This window comes from Triturus cristatus, chromosome 3_2, assembly GCF_964204655.1.
Source record: "Triturus cristatus chromosome 3_2, aTriCri1.1, whole genome shotgun sequence".
NCBI classification, from domain to species: Eukaryota; Metazoa; Chordata; class Amphibia; order Caudata; family Salamandridae; genus Triturus; species Triturus cristatus.
In genome coordinates this window covers 1,041,688,419-1,041,715,271 of record NC_140584.1, presented here as the reverse complement: position 1 = coordinate 1,041,715,271, position 26,853 = coordinate 1,041,688,419, and the positions used below count along the sequence as shown (strand labels likewise).

The window sequence follows — 26,853 nt, the reverse complement described above, 5'->3', positions numbered from 1 at the left end:
GAGAGTATGGCTCGGGCCTCCTCCAAGACCATGGGTAGTACTTGCACAACCGTTTCCCAGTTCTTATGGGAGAATATGCCCAAGAAGTACAGAGTGTACAGCGACCACAGTGCCAGTCATGCCAAAAAGAACATCCCATTCCCAAAGGCCAGCATTTTGTATTCCCAATCCAGTGGAGTGGTAGACAATGTGCCACAGTTAACTTTGGAGGTGGAGGCCTGGACAACCAAGCTCTCTGGGTGGGGTGCTGGGTGAGGAAACTGGGGTCCTTTGGGGGTAAAGGGGGGAGTGGGGCAGGTAATTGCCCCTTGCACAGGACCCCTTATGCAGGGATTTGACCAGGCCCCATGTAGGATGTCAGTAAGGGTTTCATTAAATGGGAGTAATGGTTCAGTGGGGGCAATTACCGGCTGAAGCACCTCCGTCAAGACATTTGTCTTGACTGACATGGAGGGTAGCAAAAGGTCCAGGAACTTAGCCACCTTACTAATCACCATTGTGAATGAGGCACCCTCCTCTGAAGCCACGGTAGAGACCAAGCCAATGTTACAGGAGGTACCCAGTCCACTGGCATCTACCAGATCCTCATACCAGTTGTCCTCGGAGTCAGGAATGATGGGGGCAGCGCCACCACTGGGTGATGGTAACGCTGGGGGCGTCGGAACTCTAGCAGATGTCGGGGAAAGGCCAAGGTCACTCACCAATGCCACTCCAGATCCATCAATGGAGTTTTGGGTCCCAACTGGCACTAAGAGCATACCCGCCGGCAGAAGACCAGTAGGGGCTAGTCCAAGACTTGGGGGCACTCCAGAGGGGTTGGCTGCCCAAAAAAGTAGGCGCATGGCCTTGTAAAATTCCTCAAGTTGGGTGGCGGTTGCTCCGTCAAATTCAGGGAAGCACGCAGACAGCCCGTGCACAGGATCCACCACAGAGCTAGTCCTTGAATGCAGACTGCCTACGAATCGCCTGAAGACTTGCACAGTGAAGTCGAAAACTTCGGACTTTTTTTTTTGTGGGACACACCCAACTTCCTGAAGATTTGAAGTGAGAAGACGATCGCCGGGTATGACTTCACGAATTATCTTGGGACCTTCCTTACGGAGACCTGGAACGTTGCAAAATCAATTTACGTCAGGCAGCAAGAAGCTCGAGGGAGCACTTCCTCAGTGCCTTGGGGTTGAATGGCATGGAGGTTCTCGCATGTCTTTGCGTCGTGGTCTCACTCAAGACACCAGAGACAAACCAAATTTGGGTCTGTCACCGACACCTGCCAATGACAGGCATCACATTAAAGTCTAAAAAGATCTTCAACAAAGGGCTGAAAAAAGGTCAGGCACAAAAGTGACTGTTAGTAGCCCTTCTCCGGATCTACACAGACCGGTTCGGAAACAACATGTCAGTACACACGTATATAGAAACCTCACTTCCGGCGCACACGACGCAAGCTGGAGTCGATTGACGCCACTTATCGACACGCATGGGTACTGCTCACCCAAATATTTCCAGATCCAGTCTGACACCTGGGGAATAGTCTAAGCTAAGGAAACTGCAGCTAGAAGTCTCCAACAGGCGGATGCCTGCAATTTGAAGAAGTGTGACCTCTCCTTAGCAGGAAGACAAACCGGGTGTAAAGCCAAAAGGCAAGCTTTGAAGGGGAAGCCATCTTTGGAGGGCAAACGGTGACACAAAAGAGAGGCGGCTCTTTTGTTTTTATAGACATGCTTGCATCTGGGACAGAGAAGGTGAAACAGTTGCCAAGCCAGTTTTCCTGTGGGCGTGTAGCCCTCAGGTAGCCACACCTCTGGGGGGGGGGACAACCAAGCTCCATACACTGAGAGAAGGGTGCTGCCATCTTAGGAGTGGGCAGAATATTGCACTCTTGGATGGCTAGATGCAACACACTGAAGGAAGTCATCAGATGGGAAGGGAACTGGTAGGCCACTGCATCCATCGATGGCAAGTTTTGTGTTTAACAGCGGCACCCAGACCTCAGACCACATCTGCACTGGAGAGAGGATTAAAGTAGTGCCCTGCAGTTCCCTGGACCTGGAAAAGAGAGGCTACGCCAAAGACTGGACTGCACCTTCTGACTCTGGGCTAGCAAAGAGATAATGGTGCCTGTATGTCCTGCTTGAGGAAAGTTGCCCCAGACTGAAGAGATCAACTATAAGAGTCAGTTGCCTGACTGCCTGTTACTGTTGCAGGGCCACAAAAGGATAAGGATCCTACCTCTGCAAGTTGGTAGCCACAATCGCTTATCGCCACTGACCGCTGAAGCACAGCCAAAGTGCTCAAAAGTTGCACCAGAGTGTGCTATACCCGGTAGAGTCGGAGTGCAGTTTGGTCGCCCACGATGGACACTAGTCTCAGTTAAAGAAAACTGCTGGTTTTGCTGTGACTGGAGACCAGTAGTCCAATGGCAACATGTTTTTGGCGGGACATCACCTGATCTTCGCGGGACATAGACATCTGTGGCCAAAGTTGCCCCACCATGTTCATGGACCGAGGGGTGGCCCCAGGAAAACCCCAGTCGACCAACATCCACCATCCTTCAGCTTTCTGTATCCAATGCATCAGGAACACTCCACTAATGTCTAAGGTGGTTGTTTGACCATAGAGACTGGACTGGAGACTGCTTTGACTGAAAGGTAACAGTCCTGGAAAGCCTCACTGGCCCCTCGGACTTGCTCTCTGGCGGATTTGGTCACCCACAGTGGTACGGAGTACCCAAACATCACTTCATAAAAGTTTTCAAAGTAACCACCAACTGTGGCAGTTGCCAATGATTGTTTGCATTTTGAGTGAAAAGCAGTGATTTACGATTTGCTTAAAAATGTATCTTGGGAACCCTGCAGTGGATTTTGTTAATTGTGGTGTTTAAAAATTCCAAAAAATAAGATCTATTTTTATAAATTGGTGTTGGATTTCCTTTCTGTCGTGTTTCTTCTTATTCAAATGATTTTGTACTTCTAAATCCTTTGTGAAAGCCAGGCCGCTTCAAGCTACAGCTACCCATGGTTAGGCTAAGGAACGGGTACTCGCCAACATTTTCCCAGGGGCCAAAAAGTTCATCTGTGGTGTTACAGAGGGACACATTGATGCCAACATGGTGGCAGCAAGGGTATCGGAGGTGTAAGTTGGTTATAGGGGTAGCGACATGTACATCTAGTGGTTGAATCGCACCTGGGATCAGTCCCAACTTCCACACTTTTCCAAACTGTGTGATAGTAAGCAACTGTTTAATTCCACTTTGTCTATTGGCATCGTCGTTGGAGGAGGCATGAATGTTTCTAAATTCATGCTTGAAAATTGTCACAAATAAATAAATATCGCATTGCACTTTTAAAGTCTGATGTACTAAGGTGAAACGCTTCTGCAGGTTAATGAAATACACTTTTGAACTTTGAGGGGACTTTACCTTAATTTTATACTTTTGTTGCAAGATAACTTTAAGAACACTTTAATTTTTAAAGACAAGTGGCGCAGGACAGCTTCTGTGCTTCTTTTATTTTACTTCAGTTCAACTGTAAATAAATGCTTCCCAGGTATTTTATATATTTGAAAGTATTAGTGCTTTGTAAAGTAAACAGCAGTCTAGTGCTGCTGTTCAACCAGGGGCTACATGTAAAGGTCAGGAAGGTCACATGCGCCCCTCGGGCTGTACTTTGAGTATCACATGGTCTAAGGTTTTTCAAACAACCCTGACTGGACCCAAGACGGATTATTGACTTTAATGCGAGGTGAGTCCTCACAGCCACACCATATAATAAACCACTTACCTCAACGTATTTTTACATGTCTGTTTAGTAGATGGCACAGCATGTGCATTACCACGTTCCTAATTAATTAAGTTTTCTTGTAGTGAAAGTTTACTTGATACATGTTAAGCTGAATCCTATTAAATGCAAGGTTGTGCATGCACCATACCAATGAACATTTGTTTTTGCGAATGTACACAATACTAAACGTACATTCTCTGGTGTGATTGCACAGTTGCAGTTTTAAAATTCAGATATACTCTTGGTTTAATTGTACATTTGTTACAGTGAATCTACACTTGCCTCACAAAATTTATATTCATTGCATTTTTACAATTGTACATTTGATAAGGCTCAGTTTCATGTGTTCCAAATCACTAGAGAAATTAACTTTATACCAGCTTTTTCAAGGAATGCCCATATAATTTAGACCAAATAGTAAACGAATTATGAAGAAATCGCACTAGTAGAGGGACTCAAATTCAAGTTTTTGTTTGCTTAAATAGAAGAGGCAGTTTTTACTATTTATTAAGGTAGACGTGGTTCAAATAGATTATAAATATGGATGTCAGATTGGAAGCAACTTTGAGAAATTTGTGATTTAAGATGATCTATGAATTAATTTAATTCATTTAAATTTACTGAGCGCACCGCTACTATTGGTATTATGGCGCTGGGGCTCTCAGTCGGACAGCGAAGACCAAATTACAAAGACATAGGTTTTAAATTCCTTGGAAAATTTGACCACATCTTGATTTTGGCACCAAGACAGTGAGAGGGTCCTCCACAAAACTGTGCCTTCGTAAGATTAGGAACAGCCACCTAAACAGGAGTGTCTGGAAAGCAGAACTTTGGGATATGACTGCCCAAGGTCCTAGGAGACTATTGTAGAAAGGAGAAAATGCATTCTTGAAAAAAAATGGTCCAGTTTCATGGCTGGCTAAGTGAATCATAAAAAGGGCTCTGAAAGAGGGACTTTTGGCTGCTAAGAGTCAATGCGTCTTTGCCAGATGAGAGGAGATCGATTCAGTTTTTCTCAGACCCAATATTAGTTAAGCATATTTGAAGTCTAGTCCTCTGTGATCTGGGCAAGCCCAGGTATTGGGCATTTTCAGAATCTTAACCAGCTGAAATAGTCACTTGAACAAGAAGTCTGACTATTCATGTAGAAAAATGTGAGTATTTTCCGCAATATTCTCAGCGTCCTACCAACTAAGTGACATCTCATTAGTGTTAAGTGAACAGTGCCGCGACTTGCTGCGCTGTTCACTCAACACTATTGGATGGTCTGTCACTCACTCTCTCTTGCCACTCCCTATAATTTTCAAGGCCTGGAGCAGAGAGAACCTCTGTGCATGTTGGGGATGTGGCTAGATCACCCCTAACTCGCTGGTACAGGAGCACAGAAAGCATACAGGGTAGGGACTAAAATGTTAAATTCTGATTAATGTGCAGGACTTCAGCCCAGTAAGAAGGAGGGGACCTGCCTGCCCTCATCCAACTACCTTTGTCACAGGCTAGGATGGGTCAAGAAGTGAGCTGACCTCACCCTAGCCTATGACAAGGTAGCAAAGGTGAAGTTAGAGTCAGATTCTTCAGCTCCACCCTCCCCGACCCAAGATAGTGTCTGACAGATCTCCAGGGTGTGGATGTTTCCTTTAAAATATAGGCCAACAGACCCAAGTCTATCACTAAGCCCCATGCTGTCCCTAGCCTTTCTGCCTCTCTTAATGTAGGTTATGAGATGCTTCAGGTGACAGAAAGCTACAAACCACTCTATCTCCAAAGGCGTGGGGAGGTCTAACACCACAAGTTCTTTGCTAGCTTCCCCTGTTCCCAGTTGCATAATGATAAAAGTGTAAGAAAAAGCTAGATTCACTGCTGTCACCCAAAAGTAAATAATGGGGTTGAGGGTGTACACGATGTATGGGGGAGAGAGAAAGTGCTGTTGACCATCTCGCACATGGACTGGAGAAACTTGAGAATCTTGCTTCCACTTTCCCCTTCAGAAATTGCTACTGCCTTCAGTGAAAGACAAGGTAAAAGAGAATAAGTCAGTGCCACCAAGGTCAGCAACGAGTCGTGCCCCAAGTACCGGTCACTCACTATCTGCTCCCCTACACCTTCTGTCCTCTTGGGGGCACTGTATCTAAAATACTTACTTCTAGAGATTTAACACGATTCTTCTCTGGCAAGAATCAGAAAACAAACTTGCATGCGTTTGAACTCTACGGTGCATATTTGCCATATTTGCTATAATGTCAAGCGGGTGGGGACTGTACTTCGGGGTGAGTGATGCTGCTTTTATGCTGTCCATCTATTTATCTGATGCGGATTTTAATCAAATTTTATGCTGCCTGTCAATTTATCTATGATATGGCTAATTCTGAATAATTTAGTTCCACCTGACTGTGCATTGAGCAGGTGTTGGGTCTGGGTTCTAGAGAGTAGAATGCACATGTGAAGAAGCTGGAATTCTCCCATGTTCGTGTAACGACAGTTGCTGCCTGGATATGGAGACTGACGTTTTTGATAGAATAAACTCATGTACTTACCAGATCCTGTGTGTTCCTTTCAGCAGCGATGATTACAGCCGGTTCCTGGTCATCCGTGTCGGTGTGGCGTGCAGTCTCCGAGCCTCCCTGGTCTGTTCCGTCTTCGTCCATGCTCTGTCTGCCTGTCTTGTGCCTGTGATTCTCAGCGTCTCCGCCGCAGTCTCGATGACCGGTGGATGTGGGGTTGATTGCCTTTAGTCGTGCAGGTCGGTTTGGCTCCTGCTTTAGTTCCGTGGAGTGATAATTAGCGGCCATTCCCAACATTCTGTTGGAAGAAGGGAGAAGAGCAGTTTTCTAAATGAAATAATATCGGAAACAATGGTCTCTTAAGGAGGAAGTGTAAACCTCAACTTCCTCGGAAAATAGTAACCTTCAATTGATGTGTCTTACTGGAAACAAGAAAAAGAAAAACTCATTAGGCTTTCCTATTTAAGGCATATAAGGAGGAAGTGGTGCTCCCAAACAACGCAACCGTACAATGAAAGTGAGGTGAGTAAGCATAAGGTGCGATAGCGCTATACAGTATATGAACATGAATAGTGACTGATTAAGGATGCAGTGGTGTTTGATACACACTCTGAAAAGCTCCAAAGTCAGATAAAAATAGTACACTATTGCGTCAACGTCTCAACCCTATAGGATTAATTTCTACAGGGTCATCATCAGGACGAACATGGGAAAGCACTGATGAAGGAGAAACCACGTCAGTTGGTTTACGTCCTTATCTATAATGAATATTGTGATGGGATTCAGAGTGTGTATCAAACACCAGTGCATCCTTAATCAGACACGTTATGTATATATACTAGACAGCACTATCGTACTTTATACTCCCCTCACATTCACTTCGCCATTGCATCGTTTGGGAGCACCATTTCATCCTTATATGCATTGAATTACAAGGCCTAATGAGTTTTTCTCTTGACGTCGGGTCTGGTGGCTCAGTGGACTAATGCATCTAACTGCAGGGGCCTGTGTTCGACCTCATGGTCACAGGATCAAATCCCGGCGGGTCCACTTAGCCTTTCATTCATCTGAGGTCGATAAAATGAGTACCACTGAGTTGGGTAACAACAAACATCTGTTATTCAGCACCAAGATACCCGTAGTGGTGAACATGCGCTTTACAAATACACGTTATGTGAGCTTAATGTTGAACAACTGATTAAAACGGTGCTGTTTCCAGTAAGATCAATCAGTTGATGGTTATTTAATGTTTTCTGAGGAAGTTGAGGTTTACACTCCCCCCCTCCCCCCCCCCCCCCTTAAGGGACGACTATTTTCTTTATTTCTGTATTACCCAGGTCCTTGGGATAATGGGTCGCCCCTTGATCTTTTAACACTATTTCCCATTGAAGCCATGCAGCATCAGCCTTTTTGTTTTTGTACTTTGGTTGGAAGAAGTGGAACAAGCTCCATTTGCCATCGAAAGCATGTTGCTTGCTATGTCATCGGCAACTATTTCGGTACTTTGGGGGGGGGGGGGGGGGGGAGGTTGAATTGGAAGTTGAGAACAAACAGTGTTTCATTGAGCGTACACAATTTTCCATCGAAAGCACTACAGTGCAACATTGCTGGCAGCCATTTTGGCACTTCGGGCCAGAATCTCATTGAAATCTAAAGGGATAACATACTTCATCGGCACAAGTGTGGAATGCGTTACTTACCTGTAACTGCAGTTATCCAGTATTGGTATCTTTCATTGATTCACATGCCTGAATCATTCCCCGTCGTTGGGATGGGAGTCCCCGGTACATAAATAAAGTAATGTCCTATTAGACATATATAGTAATAGGCCAAGGGTCTCACATTAGTAACATCTCCATCTCCTTTTGTAAAAAGGACTAAACTCTAGAAAAGAGCCAATCAGCTATCACCACCCTCTGGAACACTCCTGGGAGGAGCTCTAGTCCCTCAGATTTTCGTAAGCACAGTGCTAAGAAGGTGCATCACTCAGAGAACTAGGTGAGCCCTTCCAGGGGAGGCGGGTGGGTTGCATGTGGATCTATGAAAGATACCAATACTGGATAACTGCAGTTACAGGTAAGTAACGCATTCCTTATCCAGAATTAGGGTATCTTTCATACATTCACATGCCTGAATCAGAGTAGACAGCAATGATAAGCACATTTTGGATGATACAGCATATAAAAATTCACCACATGATAACATATCAATGTGAAACATAGGAAGTACCAAAGGTCAATCAAAGAAACCATTATGGAATACAATAGAGAAATGTGCGTATAAAAGAAAGGATGGTGGGATGAAAAAAGGGCTCACCTCTATCGAAAAAGATGACCAACACCGCCTGTCCCACTGCAGCATCCTTCATGAGTTCTGTGGCCAAGCAGTAATGCTTGGTAAATGTATGCGGTGTCTTCCATGTTGCCGCTCTGCAAATGTCTGTGATGGGGATACCTGCAAAGAGTGCCATGGAAGTAGACATCGCCCTAGTGTAATGGGCTCGAACCGTGGAACGCAAGGGTTGGCCCGCTTGCTGGTGACGGAAAGTAATAGCTCCAGAGATCCAACAAGAGATACTTCGTTTAGTAAGTGGAAGACCTTTCCTAGGACGACTAAGCTACAAAGAGTTGGTTGGATTTGCGGAACGATTTTGTCCTGTCAAGGTAGAATTTAAGGCAGCATTTAAGGTCTAGAGAGTGTAGAGCTCTTTCTGCCGCCGTTTGAGGATTTGGAAAAAAGGTTTGTAAGACTATAGGTTCATTGAGGTGAAAGTCTGACAGGACTTTGGGCACAAACTTAGGATTAGTCCGCAGTATGACCCTGTCATGTTTGAACTGAAACAAAGGGTCTGAGAATGCATGGAGCTCACTCCCTCGCCTGGCAGAGGTAAGGGCTAGAAGGAGTGCCATCTTCCAAGAAAGATATTTAAGATCAGCTCTGTGTATCGGCTCAAAAGGGTGTTTCATAAGCTGAGCAAGAACAGTGTTGAGCTGCCAAGTGAGAGGCAGAGACTTCACTGGAGGCAAAGTCCTGAATAGGCCTTTGAGAAATTGTTTAATCAACCTACTAGACAGGGGTACTCACAAACTTTCTCTTGGGGGCCAAATTTACAGTGTGGTTTGTGGCCGAGGGCCGCACCGGTGGGGGCAGGGTCAGTGGGGGAGGGGGCGGAGCAAGAGCAACAAAAACAAACTGTGACCATGAGGTTGAACACAGGCCCCTGCAGCAGACGCCTTCGTTCAACAGCTTTGGGAGAGGTGATGGTTGAAGGACCCTCGCTCACAGTGGCACTAATGTTACACAGAAGCTGTCTTTGTTCTGGATTTTTGCATGAACTCTGACACGAAGATTATTCTTTCCACATTTCTGCTCATGTGGCCACATCTATGTTTAGTACAGCACCCCTGCTTAGCCTCCAGGGCTGCGACCTGTCACAGGCATATGTGGGTGACAATGTATAATGGAGGTATCGCGCCATGAAATAGCGTAGGGGTATTTGGCACTATAATAAATATAGAAGTGGCTCCCTGCGGCAGCATACACCCACGGGCCCATGTCTGGGGCATCCACTCTTGCAGTGTTGTGTGTGCATATCACGGAGGCAGAGCCTGAGCAGCGCACAATGCACGTGTGACGTGCACCAGGCCTCCCGCAGTGTCCCTGTGGCCCCTTGGGTACAGTCTTTAGCTGTGCCCAGTTTGCACATAGAGGTGTTTAATGGGGTGTGATGGGCCAGAGACTCTCTGAGCATACAATGTGTACATCTCGTGTAGAGATCCTACAGAAGTGTCTGGTGTGCATATCATGTTAAAGGGCAACTAGCAGCGTCCAATGTGCCTACAAGACGGGCAAGGCCTCTAGTAGTAGTTCATGTGCATTTTGAAGGCATCAAGTCTACAGCAGTGTCTACTACACACGTCATGTGTACAGAGTATTTAGAAATACCCACCATGCATTTCACGCTCATTGAACCCTCCTCAGTTTCCAATGCACCTATCGTGTGTGCAGATTATAGCAGAATCCATTAGGCATCCATCACAATGTCTCACCTACATTTCATACACTCTGGCCATTGTCACCCTCCAATGTGCATCCGCTTGTTAGAGGCTGCGATGCACCCTTTCACGGGGCAGGTTGTAGGTAAGCATGTGACGTCATGTGTATGCTGCAAATATTCCGTCACCGCAATTAGGTGCTGCGTTTTCTTTTCACTGCTTATCATACACCAGAAACTGTCACATTGTGACACGTGGGAACCCCTGGACTCCATCCCGGGTCTGCTGCAGGTGATCGAGTCACAGCTGGCGCCATATTTGCACGCAGCGCCAAGGAGGCCAGAGTGCACTTTTCTGAGGAGGGCAGGTGACCCAGGCTTGTAGGGGCTGATCTGCCATTGTGGGCATCCACAGAACAGACATGAGCGGTCGGAGGTGGAGGGGGCGGGGGGCGGGGGGCTGGGACACCCAGGAGGCAGGAGATATTCACATTCAGCTGTCAGTCTATTTTGTTAGGAGGGTGGAAGGCCAAACCCACATGAAAGCTGCGGAGGGTGATCCGCCGAGATAGGCGCCCGCAGAACAGGCACCAGCAGGCGGGGGGCTGGCACTATTTACCTCAGCCCAGCAGGTGGGAGACTTTCATATGCAGCTGACAGGAGACGGAGATTCCCTCCCCCTGGTGAAGAGGCCTGCGGAGAAATCAATGGCAGCAACAAGGGTTCCAGGGGTTCCAACGTGCGCCGTGAAAACGGTCTTCAGATCTAGTTTGGTAGTAAAAAGCAGACACATTTGGGTGCAGTGGCCCCCTCACAACCCTGGAACCCGGTGGGACTGCACCTGCTGCACTCTGGCTAGCTACACCCCTGGAAGAATTTCGGAGAGTTGAATGACTCTTCCTTGCACCAGCAGCCTCTTAAGAAATCTCTCAATTTAGTGCTTTGTCCAATCCACTCCCATAGAGGAGGTCAAAGAGTGCAGGGAGTTATCTACAAGTTAATATATGGCAAATATACATTATTTACCCCTTGGCTAGTGTGAAATTCAATGAATACCAGTCATTAACAAAGAACAGGATGACAGTGCAGGTTTCAGCCTTTTCTTGTAGTATTAACAAACAAAAAAGCGTCAATAATACATTCTGCGCCTCTCTAAAAAGTTTGTTTACTTGCCCTTATAAACATTGTCAGAAACTGCTGGCGCTGCATCTGGGCGGAGCCTATTCCGTGACGTGCCTAATCTCACTCCCTGGAACGCACACAGCCGCCGCACCCAAGTACTTCACGGGTCTTTTAAAGACCATTCACTTGTTAATGAGGCTTTGTTGTATTTCATCTCTTCTTAGCGCCCCTGCATCTCCCCTCATTCAGAGAGGAGATGCAGGGGCGCTAAGAAGAGGTGAAATACAACAAAGCCGTATTAACAAGTGAATGGCTTTTAAAAGAATCACCCGGCCCGGCCCCCATAGCTCCACGCTGCTGCAACCGGCGGTGCTTGCACAGGTACGATGTCTGCAAGGTCCGCGGGCCGCCAAGGAAGGCTTGCCGGGCCGCTGGCGACCCGCGGGCCGTACTATGAGTATCCCTGTACTAGACCAAACAGAAGGGCCTGCAGAAGATCTTCTGAAACAGGATATTGCTGCTAGATGAACTTTAATAGAGGCGTGAGCAAGACCTGAAGTTGCCAGATGGACAAGGTAAGGCAGTATTTGTTCTGGGGAAGACGAAAGAGGATGTATTTCTGCTGACTTACACCAGATGCAGAACCTCTTCCATTTTAAGGAATAGGTCTTGTTAGTACTGTCGGCTCGAGCCAGAACCGCGCTGCAGTCTGGAAGAATGTCTAGGCCATGAAGCTCTCGGAACTCAGGAGCCAAGCCGATAACTTGAGAGATGCTGGATCCGGATGCAGGACTTGTTCCCGGTTCATTGTGAGGAGAGAGGGAAATGGTTTCAAAGAGATCGGCGGTTCCAGAGAGAGAAGATGGAGCTCCGTGAACCAATGCTGACGCGGCCGCGCTGGACCTATTAGGATTAGCGTGTAGGGTTCTGTCTTCATTTTCCTGAAGACCCTGGGAATCAGGGGAATCAGGGGAATCGGTGGAAAAGCGTATGCAAAGACGTTGAACCATGCGATCGAAAATGCATTCCCTTGAGATCCCCGTTGGGGATGCCAGCTTGCGAAGTTTTGGCATTTGGCGTTCTGCTTGGTAGCAAAGAGGTCCAGGAGAGGAGTGCCCCATTGGGAGAATATGCGGTCGAGAGTGCACTGGTTCAACTCCCATTCGCGGCATGTTGTTTGTTGCCTGCTTAAGAGATCGGCCAGTACATTGTCTGTTCCTGGAACATATTCCGCTCGAAGGGAAATGTGATGAAGTAACCAGGTCCAGATTTTTTGAGACTCGTGAGATAGTGTCAGGGAACGAGTCCCTCCCTGCTTTTTCAGGTAGTGCATCGTCATAGTATTGTCCGTCCGGACAAGCACTAGAGAACCTTTGATCCTGGGAAGGAACGCCAGGAGAGCCAGATAGACAACTCGTAGCTTGAGGAGGTTTATGTGAAGCTTTCGTTCGGCAGGAGACCACTTCCCGCTGATTCGGAGTTCTTGGAGGAAAGCGCCCCAACCCTCCAGGGACGCATCTGTTGTGATGACCTGTGGAGAAGCTTGGAGCAAGAAAGGCAGGCCTTGAGAAAGATTCCGTGGACGAGTCCACCACTGCAGAGCAGTGACCATCTGAGGGGGTCACTTGAATGACATCGAAGGATCCTTCGGATTGAATTCATTGAGCCGACAGTGCTTCTTGGAGAGGGCGCATGTGGAGGCGACAGTAAGTAACAAGCAGAATACAGGATGACATCATTCCGAGAAGGGATTTGAAGAGGCGTACTGAGAGAGACTTCTTGGATTTTATGTGATTTGCAAAATGAAGAAGTTTGTTCTATCGCTCTTGTGATGGGAAAGCCTTTTTCTAGGTTGTGTCGAGAGTAGCACCCAGAAAGGTTATCCACTGAGAAGGCTGGAGGACGGACTTGTCCTGATTCAGAGTGAGTCCCAGGCGACTGAAAAGCTGTAGACAGGCGTCGGAAGACCTGGTCGCGTCGGAAGACCTGGTCGCGCCGTCCAGAGAAGGTGCCTTGACGAGCCAGTCGTCGAGATAGGGCAAAACCGTATTGTGTTGCTGCCTGAGATATTCAGCCACTGGAGAAAGGCATTTCGTAAAAACGCGTGGAGCCGACTTGAGTCCGAAGGGCAGGACTCGGAATTGGTAATGTCTCCCTGCCACGGTGAACCTCAGGAATTTCTTGTGGTTTCTGTGGATAGGGATATGGAAATAGGCATCTTGAAGATCCAAAGACACCATGTAGTCGTTTGCGTTGAGAAGTTTCTTTAAAAATTTGTTGAGACTTCTCAAGTCCAGGATTGGTCTCCATTTCTTCTCCTTTTTGCGCACCAGGAAAAAACGGAAGTAAAACCCTTTCCCCCCGTTGAACCTTCTGGAGTATGAATGAAACTTCCAGGAGTAACCGGCGCAGATATTTGTGAAGCATAGGTCGAGGAGGGGTCTGGGGAGGTTTGTGAGTGAACTCCAGCGAATATCCTAACTGTATCATTTGAAGAATCCAACGGTCCGTTGTTATTTGTTTCCAATTGGGTAAGAAGTGGGAAATTCTTCCTCCAACTTTGAAGGGTGGAGAGGAGATGGAGACCGGCAGTAGAGAAAAGTCATTGCCGCAGAGCAGCGTCCTTCTGTCGTCCTCCTTTTCCTCGAAAGGAAGTTTTAGTGTAAGAGGATTTCTGGATGTTGACGTTGTTGGTACTGTGGCCAATATTGTTGGTTGGAGGAGGAATAGGAAGACCGAAAGTGTTGGTAGCCTCCTCTGGTGGAAGATTGACCTCTACCCCTTGAGCCAAGAATTTTTTTTTTTTTTTTTTTAAATTGAAGTGTACCCAAAGCCCTAGCCGTGTCGGTATCCTTTTCTATACCCTGAAGAGTCTCATCAATATGCGTGCCAAAGAGAAGCTGACCATCGTTGGGCATGTCCAGAATTTAGGTCTGGACTTCCGGACGGAATGAAGTTGCCTTCAGCCAACCTTGGCGTCGTAGTACAGCAGCGCCAGCTAGTTGACGGAAACCAGTAGAGGCGATATCTATCGCACAATAGATGATCTCGGAAGCCGAACTTTCGCCTTTCACCAAGATCATCTTCACTTCTTCCCTCAAGTCGTCCAGCAAGGCTCCCAAGTATGGAGCAATGTCCGCCCACATCGGCCCGTTATCGCATCCTAATAACGCTAAGGAATTTGACGCACGCACTGTCAATGCAGACATGGAAGAAAATCGTTTGCCAATATTGTCAAGTCGTCTGCTTTCTTTGTCAGGAGGAGCGGACAGCGGGGCAGAAGGGTTTCTTGATTTCCTCTGAGCAGCCTGAGTGATGACGGAATCAGGCTTTGGATGTCCGGTAAGGCAGGCTGGAGCAGTGTCCGGAGCTCTGTATTTTTTGTCTAGCCGAGGTAACACTGGGGGAATCGAAGATGGATTGTGCATTATTTTTACACCCTGATCCCAGATGTAGTCTATAATAGGTACTGATCTTACAGACTTTTTGAAAGATTCTTTAAAGCCATAAAGGAAACAATCCTGTTGGTGAGAAGGCATAGGGATCTGGAAACGCTGTGCGGCTCTTTCCAAGACATTATGAAAACCCCCGATATCTTCAGGAGGCGAATCAGCTTGAGTAGGCACCGGGGACGCTGGACAAGGGATAACAATCATCCCACTCATCATGAGTGGATTGAGAATCATGGAGTTCTCCCTCCTCTTGTTGCTCGTCATCCGCATCATCTGCGGAAGTGGGAGGCGGTAGCGTAACAGGCACAGACTGTGGAGGAAGAGGTGGAGGCCATAGCCTTGTCGGTGGAGAGACAACCGGAGCAGGAGACGTAGCAGAAGTAGGAAATCTCTGCTTGTAGTCAGTAATCAGAAATTGGAGGTCAGAAACCAAAGACGCGGGTAGACAAACCATGGGAGGTTAGGGAAGATGGCTGTCAGGATAATATGGCTGGTCTTCTGGTTCGTCATAGTCCGAACTCTCTTGGTATTTGACATCGAGTTCCGAAGGACTTGTTGCAGTTCCGAACATACTGCCATCGTCTGAATCTTCCTCCTCTTACAAAATATGAGTCGGAGGTAACGGCTGGACCCTGCTAGGAGAAGTCAGGGCAGGTGTCCACGTGCGTTTTGTTATTTTGAGATGGACATACGCACTCTCCACTTTGGACTCTGGTGTCGTCGACAAGCCCGTCTGTGTAGTCGCCAACGGTGAAGCACCGACTGGCAAAATTGAAGGAAACGTCGACAAAGCTCCCGTCGACTGTGTCGTCTTCGCCGTCGACGGAGCCCTCGTCGACGGTGTCGTCTTCGCCGTCGACGGGGTAGACGTCAACAGAACACTTCGTCAAAACAGGCGTTGATGCGCTAGTCAGTGATCGTAGCGTCGACGCTGGCTTGGACGTTGACGATGATTTTAAAATTTTAATCGTCGATTTGCAGCCGTCGACGAGGAAGTAGACGTGGACGAGGCAGAAGATGCCAAAGAGGTGGAGACGGTCGCCGTCGATGAAGTTACCCCCACAGCGGTAGATGGGGATTTTCTCACCGTCGACGAACCAGTCATCAACGAGGTGGAACCAGGCTTTTTAAGAATGAATCATGTTTATTATGTGGGCACAAAAACAGATACACAGCTATACTGCCTACATCTATGTGCCATCTATGTGCCATATATAAATCAAAAGATGGGAGAAAGAAGGGGTTGCGACCCACTCAGCATCTATGTGCCGGCAGAGCGAAAACTGTAGCGATAGACACAGTGAATAGGTCTACATCCCCGAGGCCGACCTTGCAATGTAAGTAAGTCAGAGTGAGCCAGGTAGGCGCAAATGGAAGCACCACTTTTATCTAACAAAAACAGGAATAAAGAAACCCCCCCCCCCGACCCATAACCTCCCCCCCCACCCACCCTCCGCATCAGTTCAGATCAGACAAGGCAGTCATTCATGTCTCCACCTAGGGGTCGCCAAACCAGTTAGTCACTGCCCACTGCGCCTGGAGGTTCAAGAGGTACAAGGTGCAAGATTTGCAAATATTTCAGACACATAACTTCCCTCATTTCTTTAGTGAGGATCTGCAAAAAGGGAGCCCACAGCTTTGGAAAGTCGGTGCCTTTCCCCTCCACACTTAGGGACATCCGCTCCATCGCTAAGAGTTGCCAAAGTTTCTGGATCCAGTCTCGAGGATCTGGGATCGTCAACGATCCCCAGTGCGCTAAGACCACCTGTCGCGATGCCAGCAAAGCCATCGCTATTTGTTTACCTCTTAGCGACTTCAGCGGGAAAAACTTGGGATGGGGAAGACCTAGCAAGGAGTACTCGGGCGCACGTGGCAAAAGGATCTGGAAAGCTGCATCGATATCATAAATTATTGCATTCCAATATCGCACTACTTTGGGGCAGCGCCAAAGCAAATGCACCAGAGTGCCCACAGAACCACACCCACGCCAGCAGAGATCTGACTTGGAATGGTCCCACCTTTTGATGCGCGCTGGGGTATAATACCAGTGAGTAACCACCTTATAGGTAGATTCGGCCCCTGCTGTATTGGAAGCAGTATGATGTGCCCTATAAAAAATGCGGTCCCACTCTTTGTGCGACAAGGGCCTCCCCAGGTCAGTTTCCCACCGAACCTGCGCTTTAGTGCGGCGCCTCTGCGCTCGAGAGGTGATGAGGGCATAGAGTTCAGAGATGAGTTAACGATCATGTCGTCTTACACCCCAGCCATTTTTCGAAGGATGTCAGGGGACGGAACATTAGCGCGAAATTCTCCGGCCGCGTAACCCAGTGCACAACTTGCGCGTAGGGAAAGGCATCGGCCTCTAGCAACACATGATCCCTGCGCAACTGAGGAAAGGGAATCACAACCCCGCGATGGAACAGGGCACCCACCCGCTTACAACCCTCATCCCTCCATCGCTGGAAGATCTGGGATGCGCAACCTGGCAGAAAGTTGGGGTTATCAACTATAGGGGACAAGGGAGAGGGAAACGTCGTCCACCCCTTCAGGCCCGCAAGTCGATCCCACGCTTTAAGAGTCGGGGACGTAATCGGAGAAGAGTACAGCCCTCATGCTCTGTGCCGACGTGGGAGCCATAGCTCCCGCCATATGTTCCGGCCAGCCACGTCTGTTCCACTCCGCTATGAAGTGAAGACATGTTGCCTGGTAGTAGGCGCTTACAATCGGGAAGCCAAGCCCTCCCTGCGCTTTCGAGGAGGTCACATGAGCAAGCGCAAGGTGTGGTTTCTTATTGCCCCACAGGAATCTATTAAGCAGCCCCTGGAGTTTGCGAAGGGTACCCGGCGGCGGGCTCAAAGGGAGCATTTGAAAGATATAGAGGTTGCGCGGCAGAACCGTCATCTTCACCGCCGCCAGCCTGCCAACTTGAGACGAGACCAGGCCCCCAGGGCCTTGGTTGTCTGTTCCAGCAACAGAGAATAGTTAAGAGCGGCTGTTTTAGCAATAGAAGGGGTCAAACGAATGCAGAGATAGGTAATGTCTGTGGATACCCACTGAAAGCGAAAGTCCTGTTGGAGGTCCTGAACTTCTGTCTCCGGGATTAGTGATGTTAAGAATTTGAGACTTGAAGTTCACCTTAAGCCCCGCCAACCTTCCAAAGGTAGAAAGCTCAGTCGTCCGGTACCGCAGAGTCGTTCGTGGCTGCGTAAGAGAGAGGATGACGTCATCAGCATACATACTAATTTTATGGGTGTCCGCTCCGAACTTCAAACCCACCACATCAGGATTGGAACAAATGTGCTGAGCAAATGGCTCCATATAGAGCGCAAACAGGAGGGGGGCTAAGGGACAGCCCTGACGCGTTCCCCGGCCAATAGGGAACATGGCAAATTTGCAGCCATTAACCCGAACCGCCGTTCTGGGGGAGGCGTATAGGCAGCGCACCCATCGAATGAAGTTGTCCCCAAAGCCAAATGCACCGCAAATAAGTAACCCCAGTCCACCCGATCAAAGGCCTTCTCCGCGTCGATGGACAGCAGGAAGGCCGGGGTATGCGATCTATGGACAAAATCGATGAGGTGCAATAACCTCTTGGTGTTATTCCCGCCTTGTCTTGAGGGTATAAAGCCGGCTTGGTCCGGGTCTATGATTGCATCCATGAGGGGATTAAGACGGGAAACTAACACACCCGCGAACAATTTCGCGTCAATATTAAGGAGCGAGATCGGTCTGTACGAGCCGCACACCTTGGGGTCCTTCCCAGGTTTGAGAAGCACAGAGATGGCCGCCTCAGACATGGAGGGAGTCACCTCCCTGGTATCGAGGAAGGAATTAAAAAGCTTTGTTCGAAGAGGAGCCAGTTCCACACAGAACTGCTTATAGAATAAGGCCGAAAAGCCATCCGGGCCGGGCGATTTAGCCACTTTGAGCCGCGCAATCGCGGAGATCACCTCCTCGCGACGGATAGGCGAGTCTAGATAATCAGCTGAGGACTTAAGTAAGGGAGTGATATCACTGGAAGATAGATAGTCGCTTGGATCAGGCAAAGGAGTGTCGTCCGTCGAGTAAAGGTGCTGGTAAAATTGACAGAATGTGTCAGCAGTCAGTGCATCCGTGGTATGCTCCACCGCATTCGGACCCCGGATGGCAGACATTTGCGCCTGTGCTCGTAATCTATGCGCCAGCATCCTCCCACCCTTATCTACACCGAGGTAGAATTTGTGCCGCAGCAGTGCATTTTCAGCCCGGTCCAAATCCAAGTGCTTCAGCATACGGTGCTGAGTTTCCAGCTCCCTCCACACCCTCGGCGCCCCAGTGCGCTTGTGAAGAGCTTCTAATTCCCCAACCACCGCCTCAAGCTCCCCGCGCTTCTGCTTGCGGAGTCGCGAAAAGGACGCAGCAACCGCAATAAATTTCCCACGAACTACGAGTTTTAGGGCTTCCCAGACCGACGCAAGGGATGCACCCTTGTGCGCATTCTCAGAGATAAAGTGCTTAATAACGGTTCGGATCTTTTGAATAACGTCATCAGAATGAAGCAGGGAATCACGAAGGCGCTAGCCCGGAGGGGTAGAACACGCGCAACATGCCAATAATTGGAACGAGAGGAGGGCATGATCTGAGAGGAATCGGGGAGCAATAGTCGCAGCGCGCAAATGAGGGAGAAGAGATAGAGGCCAGAAAGTGATCAAGACGCGGGTATGTTTAGTGTGCCGCAGAAAAGTAGGTATAGTCGCGGTTTCTCGGGTGCTGAATTAGCCACACATCACCTAGACCGCAGTCAGAAAGCCACTGTTTCCCAGCATTTGACAACGCCCCCGTTTGGTTAGTCCGCAGTCCCGACTTATCGACCTCCGGGTCCATTAGCAGATTTAAGTCGCCCCCAATCAGAAGCGCTGAATCCGAGGAAGCAAGAGCCTCAGACAGGGCGGAGCGCAAGAAGGGCTCCGGACGTTCATTCGGGGCATACAAAGAGACAACTGTAAAATGCATGACCCCCCCCCCCCCCACTGCACCCTGACTGCCAGGAACCGCCCCTTCATCTCTGCTATCGTAGAGACCACCCTGCATTGCGACCGCGCACTAAAAAGGATCCCCACCCCACTGTGTTTGGACTGGCCCGAGAACCAAAGCTGCTGTGGGATGCGCATGGTATCTTTAGGCAGAAGGTGGGTTTCTTGCAGTAAACAGATATCCTCCCCAGCATTCTTTAAGAGGACAGTATGGCTAACCGCTTGACCGGATTATTCAGCCCTCGCACATTCAAACTAACAATAGTCAGGTCCCTACTCATCGATACGAAGAAGAAGGAAGCGTCTATATACCAGCCCCAACTCCCTAGGATCAACCCTAATGGAAATCAGCCTCACCATTAGGACTATCAGCCAAGCACAGCCCTGAACTGATGCGGAGCCCCAAAAAGACACCCTACCACAACCCCAATCAATGACACAGAAAATCCTGAGCAGGACAGGACATAAAAACAAGGTAAGAAAAATACAGAACAATGAGCACCCAAGGGAACAGGATGGAAGGTCGTCCCCGAGTAAACCCCCGCCCTCCAAGAGGAAAAATCCCTAAGGCAAAAGGCAAAAACAGGTACTCAAAGGAAAGGACAGCAGTTTGTCGCAGTGAGCAAATGTTCAAGGGGCCGCAGCTCATCCTTAATCCGAACCACAGAGTACCGAACAAATCCAGAGCACGTCAGGTATCAGATAAAGTGTGTGCCGCCAGACAACTCTTCCCCTCCAGCGCCAGCAACTGAGCCCAAAAAGATGCCAAGGTACATGTATCAGGGGACATCAGTGCCGTCGATCACCTGCGATACTGACGAAAGGACCGCCTCTCGCTCCAGCCGCCTGAGAGATGCATCCGGTATAGAGCTAGACCATGGGCCCCCAACCTGCTGCCAATCGGAGGAGCCCCTGCACCGCCGCGAGCGTGAGCAGGTTTAGGAGGAGTAGAAGGTCGGTCCAAGCCCAGCGCGGAGCAGACATCCTCAAGGGAGCGCAGTTGCAGGAGTTTGCCACTGAGCTTAAAAGATGAGGCGGAATGGATGCCCCCAGGAGTAAGGTATACCCCGTTCTCCGAGATGAGTGGTAACCGGCTTAAACGCTCTGCGCTTAGCCAGCGCGGAAGCCGCCAGGTCCTGAAAGAGAGCAGGCTGATGACCCCTGAACTGCACCGGATGTAAGTCTCTGGCTTTGCGGAGGATTAGTTCCTTAATTTGGAAATCGTGCACACAAACAAGGATATCCGGAGGGGGGGCCCTAGCACCGCGAGGGAGTCCCACCCGATGGACACGATCCAACTGGACCGCCCGACCCTCCTCATCACCCAAGATCTGCTGAAATAGGGCACTTATGTAAGCACGGAGGTCGTCCTCCTCTTCCTTCCACAGTACCACCCGAATGCGGATATTATGATGTCTGGAGCGGTACTCCAAATCCTCCGCGTGTGCCTGTAAATCCAGATTCTGGTCCTTGAGTCAGAGCATCTCCTGTTGAAGTTGGTGCAAGTCATCCTTCCTACCCAGGTCATGCTCTTCCAGCGTCGCAACCCGCTCCCCTATGGCGTCGACATCCCGCCTGACATCCCTAAGATCCGAGGAAGGCTGGGAGCGCAACTCTTGAGTGTCCTCTTTCATGGAGGAGAACAGCTCAACCATAAAGGCTTTGGTCGCTAGGGCATCCGCATCATCCAACTCAGGAGGCCAGTCGACGGGCCGTGTGGCTGGCGGACCAGGGGCAGTCTGAAATGGACCCTTCAGGGCCTTGACCCTTTTGCCTTAATTGGACGACATGGTGCAGGAAAGCGGGGACGAACTGTCGCAGGGGAGCCCAGACTCAAGCAAGGGGAAGAAGCCGTATCCACCCCCAACAGGGCCCCCCCTCCAGTCAGGCCGCCGGGAAGCAAGTGATGAAGGAGCAAGGCCGCCCACAGCTAAGAGGACCGCGCCGGCAAAGAAGCAGACACTCCAGCCCCGCAGCGCCCGGGATCAAGCCAGAGCAGTCCCAAGGGGGGAGCACCCCTGGAGAGTGAACTGCGACTTGGCGATAGCCAGACCCAAGCACCAAAGTCCCACCAGTGGGGTCCCAGCCACCTGCGCACAGAAAAGAACGCACTGCTGTCGGATGCCTCTGCCTGGCGAACCACGGGCCAACCACAGTCACACAGGAGCGGGGCAGATCATGAACTCCCAGCCGCAGGAGGAATCTGGATATACAAGAGGCCGCGCGCCACACTCCAGCTGACGCTTCTAGTACACGGCCTAGCCGCAACCAACCTCCCAGGCAAGTAGGGGGGGCGGGGGGCCCCAGGAGCCGACACAGCCCCCGCTCCACCCCCACTATCAGCAAAAACGCCGTCTGCCGAAATGCGGACCAAGCCCCACCACCGGCGGCACCCCGCTCCTCTCACCTCCACCGGATGCACAGCACACCTGCAGATGTGGGGGCCCTCTGTGTAGTCAGGGCCACCGGTCAGGCACTGCTCCCTGCACCTAGCGTAGATGGACCATTGGCCCCCTCTGTTCCACCGCCTCCAACGCAGGCGCTGTCCGCCGATCGGTGGACAGATCGCGCCCACTACCCCACTGTTCCTCACCTCAGCCGCTCCGATGTACCGCCAATAGCAGCGGCGGGCCCCTTCTTCACTCGGCGCTCATGTAGGCCCGAAGGCCTGCCGCCATCACCGCGCCGACGCGCAACAGAGGAAAGAAAATGGCGGGCGCACCGTCTCCGTCGCAGCAGAGCGCACCGGGGAGCGTCACCGGGCTGCGCTTTACCTCCAGAGCAGTGCAAGGAGGCCTCAGGCAATCAGCGTCTTCGCTTATGCCCCCCATGCGAAGCGGCAGCCTGCCTCAGCGCCGCCGCGTCCACCCCAGGGTCCGCCGGGCCGCAGCAAGACCGGGCGGACCGACTCCCGGGGAGAGACACTGGGGCAGCAAACAAGGAGCCCGCCGCCCACGACAGGGGGGCAGCAAGCAACGGTCGACCAGCCGGTGAGCACAGATGGGCACTTTGAGGGCGATATACAAAGCAAATGTCGGGCGGCGCCGAAGGGATAGGAGAACGCGTCCTATCTCGCCGCCATCTTGGCCACGCACCCCCAGAACCAGGCTTTTTTACAAGGTGTGTTGAACCTCCTGTGGAGAAACCTTTGTTGGTAAAGCCTTAAGGGGAGCTTCTGAAGACTTTTTGTGCGTCTTCTTTAGAGGGGGCTGCGACGAAGGTCCTGGAGAAGCAACTCTGGGCCTTTTTTGTGGGGATTTTGAAGATGTAGAGCAGCCTTCACTCTCCCCAGAAGACATACCTTACAGTCCTTTGAGGAGTGGTCCGGGTAAAGACAATAGAGGCAGTCTTTGTGTTGGTCATCAACATGAAGCCTCTTTTTACCTCAGGAAGCACAGGGCCTAAAAAGGCCGTTCAAAGGAGTATCTGCCATGAAGATATTGAGAACTTCACACAGAAGAAGGAATCCTGAAGAAAAAAAGAAAAAAAGAAATCACTGGAAATCCAGAAAACAAGGAAAACTGAGCAGAGCTCAGGAGAGACTCCCTTAGCACGACGTGCAGTAGAACATCCGAGGGACTAGAGCTCCTCCCAGGAGGGTTCCAGAGGGTGATGATAGCTGATTGGCTCTTTTCTAGAGTTTAGTCCTTTTTACAAAAAAACATGGGTATGTTACTAATGTGAGGGACTTGGCCTATTACTATATATGTCTAATGGGACATTACTATATTTATGTACCGGGGACTCCCATCCCAACGACGGGGAATGATTCAGGCATGTGAATCTATGAAAGATACCCTAATACTGGATAAGTATGTGTACATAGTGTTACAAACATCTCTCCAGTCTTGAATGGAACCTGGAATTACGCGCAGTCCTTGCAACAGCAGTGACAGGCATACCCAATTCTAATGAATATTTGTGCGTTCACTGTTTGCAACATCGGGGACAGGCAAAACTTAACAAAAACTCTGAGCACATGCAGTCTTTAGTCCAAATGAAGGTACTCCAGTAGTCTTCAAGTCCATCAAATCTTCTCTTTAATAGCAAATTTCACACCAGCCTCGCACGCACTAAGAGCATGCAGAAGAGAAATTAGTTAGCATGCTTTCGTTGTGGCAGCACGTCTCATTTGAGTAATGAGAAATTAGGTGCTGCTTTTAAACAATTGTGTTTCCAGTGTAGGAAACACACAGGTTTGCAAGGGTCCAGTGGCTCAGAAGACACTTGTTTCTTCTTCTATCAAGACTCTTAAGGATAGAATTTTAGATGAAGACGAGAACGTTGTGCTCATGTAAATGTGAATGTAAATGTTGTAGCCTTGTAAAGCGCACAGCTGCCCCAGCAACGGGGCGTCCCGGCGCTGTAGACCGCTGGGGAACCCGTCCTGGCTATCCCTGTGAGATGGTCCCTTTCTGGGTATCTCCAAGGAGAAACCAGGCATCCCCGGTGTCTGTGGGGGGCCGTTGTAGAGATGAGGCAAGCTTAATGCCCAGAGTTGCCGAGTGCGTTCCTGGTTAGAGTAGGTACCGAGGCGAGAATTATCGAGTCCGTTTTGACCCTGGTCCACGACCCTGCCGCGTCGGGAATTGAACCCTGGTCCCTGGCCGATTCTCTGCTTACGGGCTTGCCGCCTCTAACCAGTGAGCCACACCTCTCCACTACATGTTATTCTCTACTGACTGTAGGGAGGATGGAGTATTTGAAATAGACATGGATGTCAAAAGAAAGAAAAGAAAGCCCCTGTATGGTGTCATTTCCATGAACAATAACTTTGTCAGTATTACCGTGGACTCTGGATCTATGTTCACACTAATTAGTGAATGTGAACTTCCTGGTTGCGATGGTGTACATCTTCCTGACTTGCCAAAAATTGTTTTACATATGGTGGGAAGAGAGTAGAGGTGTTGCGAAAAATAGATGCAATCTGAAAGTTTGAGAAGTGTGTTACTTCTACACAAGTATATGCTGTAAAAAAATGGTACAAACGTTTTGGGGTGGAACTATGAAAGGGAACTTGAAATAATCTTAGACCCCAATCATTCCGAAATGGTTGTGTTAAGATGGAGGTTCATCAATTCAACTTTTGGTGACGTTAATCGGGTGAAGGAGTACAAGTGAGTAGATGAGTTTTTGAAGGTATTTACAAGGAGTTGGGGGAAATTTAAAGGGTTCTAGCTCTGCAACATCTTGAAAGAGGGGGCCAACCGTGCGCAAAGTCCCAATAAGGTTCAAAATGAACTGAAGCTGGAACTGGAAAGTTGGGAATTATCAAGCCACGTGAGGGTTCAGAGTGGCTTGCTCTTGTAGTCTTGGCTAGCAAATCTGACAAGTCCTTAAGATGTGTTGATTTACATGACACACTCAAATATATTGGTTTATCGTCAGCCTCTACCCAATATTAAGGAAATGTTAGCCACGCTTAAGGGGGCAGCATTATTCACATCTCTTGATGTATCTGGCACTGATCTTCAAATGGAAGTCTGTGAAGAGTCTGAGCAGCTTGATCGCTTGTGATGCCAAAGGGAGTTTACAGTTATGTCCGTATACCTATCGATTTAGGGTCCGATTCCTCTGTGTTCCAAAGACTGATGAATAATTTGTTTAAAGACATGGATGGAGTGGTCTATTTTTAAGAAAACATTTCGATTTATGGCAAAGACAAATACAAAAATAATGCAAGAGTAAGAAAAGTCCTCGAAATTATAAGTGCTTGTGGTCCTACGCTTAGAATAAGTTTCTCCAACAAAGAGTGAATTATTTTGGTTATTTTGTGTCAGGGAAACGTAGAGAGCCCAAAGTAAAAATATTAGATGCACCTGAAAATGCATTCATGCTGGTGAACAAGGGCCAACTGAGATGGTATTTGGGCCTCAGGGTACTCTGCCAAATGTGTTCGTAACTTCGCCAGTAAAACCTCATGTTTACGTGAATTGATGTGTGTGAAGTATAAATGGGATGAAGCATGCGAAAACATAGTTGAATCAATTAAACGTGAACTAGTATCTGCCAAACTCCTTCAACCATTTAACACCATTGATGTGAGCATCATTAATGCAGATGCCAGCAACCAGAGTTTAGGTGCAGTACTAATGCAAAAAAGGGGCAATGGTTGTAAAGAAATTGTGGCTTTCGCATCTAGAATATTGTGTGATGCAGAATTCACATATTCCACAATGTAAAAAGAAGCTCCTGCCCTATGCTGGAGTACTCCATATTTTAAAACCTTTTGTCTGGGAGAAGCAGTTGATTCTTAGAACGGATAACAAGCCTTTAGTTGATTTAGTTAGCGCTCCTGTGGGGGGTAGTGCTATTGCTCAGTTTGCTAAATGTCAGTATAGACTGCAAGAATTCCAATATATACATTAGAATATGTCGCTGGTGCAAACACCTTTGCAGCAAATTGTTTATCCAGATTAATCATGTGGATAAGGTTTACCAGGCGAGTCATTGGATGATCTTGGGATAGTGTGTGCAATTAGCTCTGTGGGTGTGGTCATGGCAGGTATTTGGATGAGGAAGAATGGATGCAGGCTCTACTTGACAATGGTAATTTACAAGCAGTTATGTAGTACTTGTCTCAGGGGCGGCCTGACATGATTGTTGCGGGAAAATGTCATTCCTTGCAAAAAAGTGGCTGATGAACTATCAATTGTGGATGTGTTCTACGCACGGTTGGCTTATTGGGGATTCCTAAGAGGCTCCAAAAGAAAGTTCTGAATATCGTGCATACGCAAGGCAAGATGCTTACTAAAATTAAAAATGATTGTTATTGGGCGTGGATCGGGTTATCCAAGCTTGCAAGAGAATGGGACACTTTAAAGATAAAGTTCAGAGAAAGCAGGCAGGGATGGCACCTTAAAGGAAACAAGGCAAGTAGTTAACTTTTGCAACGGTGAATATATCACTAATACTTCAGACATAGTCTTTTGAAAAGCAGCCAGTTTGCAGAACTAAAAGTGTGTGCCCACTTAACAAGCTCGAGTGAGCAGA

General features: G+C 48.8%; 1 protein-coding gene across 2 annotated transcripts in view; it reads right to left on the bottom strand.

The window, feature by feature from the left end:
- Positions 1–26,853, bottom strand: part of MTMR4 (myotubularin related protein 4) — a 651,646-nt gene that overhangs the window by 544,611 nt on the left and 80,182 nt on the right. For both annotated transcript variants that reach the window (XM_085649730.1, XM_085649731.1), the window contains exon 3: positions 6,314–6,578. In XM_085649730.1, the coding sequence (XP_085505856.1) occupies positions 6,314–6,577 (264 nt within the window). In that variant the 5' untranslated portion in view covers position 6,578. The remainder of the gene's footprint in view (positions 1–6,313; positions 6,579–26,853) is intronic.